The 4,554-nt window shown below is 38.1% G+C and overlaps 1 protein-coding gene across 1 annotated transcript; it reads left to right on the plus strand.

Annotated features, from left to right (window-relative positions):
- The first annotated feature begins 1,063 nt into the window (after positions 1 to 1,063).
- LOC112745690 (uncharacterized) lies at positions 1,064 to 4,287 on the plus strand. Its single transcript, XM_025794886.3, has one exon. It carries the CDS (start codon positions 1,537 to 1,539, stop codon positions 4,210 to 4,212), a length of 2,676 nt encoding a protein of 891 aa, XP_025650671.1. The 5' UTR covers positions 1,064 to 1,536; the 3' UTR covers positions 4,213 to 4,287.
- Positions 4,288 to 4,554: the final 267 nt, after the last annotated feature.

Genomic DNA, 4,554 nt, shown 5'->3' on the forward strand with positions numbered 1-4,554 from the left:
TGGAATTCTACAGGTTCTGGGCCTTCAAATGGGTAGACATCAAAGTCTCCCAATAACTATAATAAAGTTTTCCATCTAACTTGGGATCGGACCACACAATATTAAAAGTGTTTGTCATACTGACTCTACGAACGAACAGCTATGCCAGAACTCTCTCACACTTCACAAATTCTCAAACACCAGGCGCTAGATCAACCAGCTCTGATACCAAATGTAAGTATAATACCCACACTTCAATTGGCCCCAAGATCACTCACTCTCTTAAATAACACTATCATATTTTCAATCTCTCAAACTCACCAACACTTATATGAAATAATAGAACAAAGAAGGACTTCACATAATCATATCTTTTTTCATTTCATGGAACATACAATACAAAAGGCATATGTGCCTTTATACAGGCAATGCTTCCTACTAAAATAATAATTTATAAATCACAAATCAATTTTATAATGGCCATTATTTCTTGAGTTGGCTTCATGAATCATCTTTCAACTTGTATTCATGTAGTTTTCATAATCTTATAATTTCAATTCAATTTGATTTTGAATTTCTTCAATGTTGTAGTTGTACTATTCTCTTGAATGTTCTTCAAAAATCTTCAACCATTCAATATGTTAGTTTCTAGCAATATCTAGCTAATTGATGATTATTATATTCAACTTAAACTTTGCTTCTTCAATTCTTTAATCATGTTTTATGAAAATTCTAATACATGCAAGTTAATAGAGAGCACAAGAAGTTTGTAGAATCTTAGTGATGAACCATAAACTTGTAACCACTTTGAATTCAAATTGAATTTTGTCTTTAACTTTTCTAAACTTTTGTTACTTGCATATCGATTTAATTTTCTAACAAGGTGAACAATAATAACTAATAAAAGAACTTCTAATAGCTAGAAAAGTAGGATGACTGATGAGGATTGAGGTGATGTTTGAAAAGGAAGAAGATGGTTGAATAAATTTCTTTAATAAATTAGAGTTGAGATTATTATTATTATTATTATTATTATTATTATTATTTGTATTAGACCAAATTCAAAATCTACTATTCACATTGTTAATAATATTCCTTATTATCTGTCTAGGGGAGTTGAAACAAAATTAAAATGTGTGATACTTTAAAGTTTTAAACAGAAGTTTTTGTAAAATTTTCAACCACCAGTGATGCAAATCAAGCCGCTGAAAGGTATGGGAGTTGAAGACAAAGCAAACGAAGGCAACAAAGAAGACGTTGGACTAAAGCGGTGGTGACAGAGACGAAGTAGTGGAGAAGACGAAGAACGAAAAACGCACGAAAAGATGGAGGACTTGCTAACACCGGGACAGTGGTAGTGAAAAGAGGATGCTGATGAACCAAACGAATGGAAGAGGCATTGTTGAGGATTGAAGTGAAAAATGGTGGACTCAGGTTGAGGATTGAAGTGCTGCTGCTGAAGAAGAAAGTAGGGGCTGGGACAAAGACGTGAGTTAGGGCTTATGGGTTGATAAAAGTGAAGAATTTTTATACGGTTAGGTTGGAGAAAACAGGGCAATGGAGTTCTCACAGGAATGGAGGTCCTTCATCCCAATCGGAACGCCCGGTGGCTCCACCGTGGCCCCTCTTCTCCTCTCTGAACCAACCACCACTTTAGGCCCTCTCAAATTCAACCCTAACCGTAACTCCCTCACTCCTCTCTTCTCTTCTTCTCTCTTCCCCTCTCTCCACCTCCCTCCCATTCTCTCACCCTCCCGCTTTCTCTCTTCCGATTCCCTCCTCCCTTCAACCGCTTCTTCTCTCTCCTCCTTCGCCCAAAACGACGACGCTTCCCCCTCCTCTTATTTCCTCACAAACCGCCTCCACCTCCTCGCTTATCCAGATCGCAAAAACGCCGTCGTTTTCTTCCCCACTGGCCTCAACGATGACAAAATCGGGTTTTTCATGCTCTCCGTCACAAACTCCAAGTTGCAAGTCCACCTTGACGGAAACGATGACGTTTTCCGTGCCGAGTTGGGATCCTCCTCTGCTCACCGTATACTCATAATTTCGGTGAATCCTGTTCTTGAACCTCCTCCCTATTTGGGTAATGATTCTTCTTCTCCTGTTATTGGGTATTTGTTGGCTTGTACTCTTTATTCTGTGCATTGGTTCATTGTGAAGCATAGCTCTACTTTCAATAGGCCTGTTGTGTTACATGCCGGCGGTAAAGTTTTCAAGACATGTTCTGTTGTTCATGCTTGTTGGAGCCCTCATATATTGGAACAGAGTGTGGTGTTGTTAGGAAGTGGTCAATTGTTCTTGTTTGATTTGGAGTCTTATTGTCATGGTTCAAGTACTGCTTTCAGGGGGACTAGGTTGAAAGTTTCGTGGAATGATTCGGGTTATTGTAGTGATAGTGTGTGGGTGAGCTGTGAATTTAGCTGGCATCCTCGGATTTTGGTGGTTGCTCGTTCTGATGCCGTTTTCTTAGTTGATTTGAGATCCAAGGAATGTAATGTGAGTTGCCTAATGAAGATTGATATGTTGCGTATGTATGCTCTAAGCGAAAACGAGCAGTTTCTTGCCTTGTCAAAGGCAGGTCCTAACCATTTCTTCTGTGCAGTGGCTTCTAGCAGTCTTTTACTTCTCATTGATGCGAGGAAGCCTATGATGTCTGTGTTACAATGGATGCATAATATTGATGACCCTTGCTACATAACTGTGCTAAGCTTGTCTACCTTGAGGTCCCACTCAAGGGAAGATACTTTCAAGTTGGCTTCTGAGTATGGATATTGCATTATACTGGGATCATTTTGGAATTGTGACTTTAGTCTCTTCTGCTATGGACCTGAATTGCCATTCCAAAAAGGATATCTTGCTTCGAAACTTTCAAAGATTAACAAATCCTTCTGTGCTTGGGAGCTTCCGTCTGAGATCGATTTATCTGGCTGCAAGTGTCATTGTGGAGATTGTCTCTTAAGGGAAGAGCTGTCAAAGGATGCTCTTCCTGAATGGATTGATTGCCAGCTGAAGAAAGAGATTGTCTTGGGTTTTGGAATTTTAAGCAATGACCTGGCTGCCTTACTTTGTGAACCAGATGAAAATGGTCGATTTACACTGATAAGGCTATTGTCATCAGGAAAGTTTGAATTGCAAAGATATCATTCTTCTCCGGTTCCAGCTAGGAACTTAGATTACTGCCAGAAACAAGAATTATATTTGGACAAACACTTGCATCCCTTAAGCGAGGAGGAATACAAATTTCCAAAAAGATTTCATTACCTAAAATTGGCCTACTTTCAGGCATATGTAAGCGATAGTCTTACTAAATCACTACATAGGAAACTAGAAAAGATTCATATGCAAACTCGATGGAAGGAATCTTCTGCTACTGAAGTGCATGAGTTTTTATGCGAGAAATTAAATGCCTATGGGTTTGGTCGGTTAAGATCGTCTGCTGCAATTATTGCTGTCTTTAAAGATATAAAATTACCCACAAGCGTTCATGAAGTTGCTTTGAAGAGACTTTGGGCTGACTTGCCGATGGAGATATTGCAATTGGCATTTTTGAATTATTCTGAATGTCCGCAACTTGTAAACAAGCATAAGATAGCGCTAGATTTTTTAGCTTTACCTGACCTTCCTCAGTTGCCTCCATTCTTCTTACGGAAATCTTCATGCCACAGCAACGATGACATTGTGGGTCCAGTTAGGCCATTTCCTTTTCTACTTGTGCTAAATGAATTTTACAATGGTTGCTCAAGTTTGGAAGATGATGAGTTTTCAGTAGAAGCGGAGCTTGGACTTAAGTACAATGAAGTAATGAAGGTGGCAAGTGACATCACTGTTTCAACACATGGCTCTATGGACCTCAATGATGATGCAGTATCTCTTTCTCATGATCAAGAGGAAGCTTGGGATGGTTCCTTGAAACGAAAATCTTTTTTGTCATATCGGCCAATTGCATTCAATTGCTCCACTAAAGATTTTGTTACGGAGAACTCTGTTTATAGTGATGGAATTTATGATACATTTATGTTCCATGTCCGGAAGCCTGGGGAGCAGACAAAACTTCATGAAGGCGAGGTATTTGATGATCATTGCCCTGTTGAGTTGAGGCTTAATGCTTCATTGGAAAACTCGGAACCTCAAGGTTTAGAGGCATGTAATCTACTAAAGAAACATATGTCAAAATGGGAACAACATTTTGATTTGTATAAGGAGTTTTGTATTAATCTAGATTTGAAGTGATAGCTAATAGGTGGTCCTTCATTTTTTAATACAAACACTATTTTATTTTTAATTAATCTTTTTTATTATTGTTTATCATGTCTCTTTTTATTTCCCCTTTTTATTTTGTGAAGTCTTTATTTATTATAATGGAGTAGTTTCCTAATTTGATTGGGAGTTGATTAAAAGGAGAACATTGAATTGGAATACTCAAGAGTTCAATTGTAATTAGTTTGTTGTTGGTTGGCTTGTTAGTCACTAACTCTAATCCTTTCCAAGGGAGAGGATTAGGACTTGTGAATAAAAGTTGACTTTTAACTTGACTTTCTTTCATTCGTTGAAGGTTAACTAAGTAGAAACAAC

Source organism: Arachis hypogaea, chromosome 2, assembly GCF_003086295.3.
Source record: "Arachis hypogaea cultivar Tifrunner chromosome 2, arahy.Tifrunner.gnm2.J5K5, whole genome shotgun sequence".
NCBI lineage: Eukaryota > Viridiplantae > Streptophyta > Magnoliopsida > Fabales > Fabaceae > Arachis > Arachis hypogaea.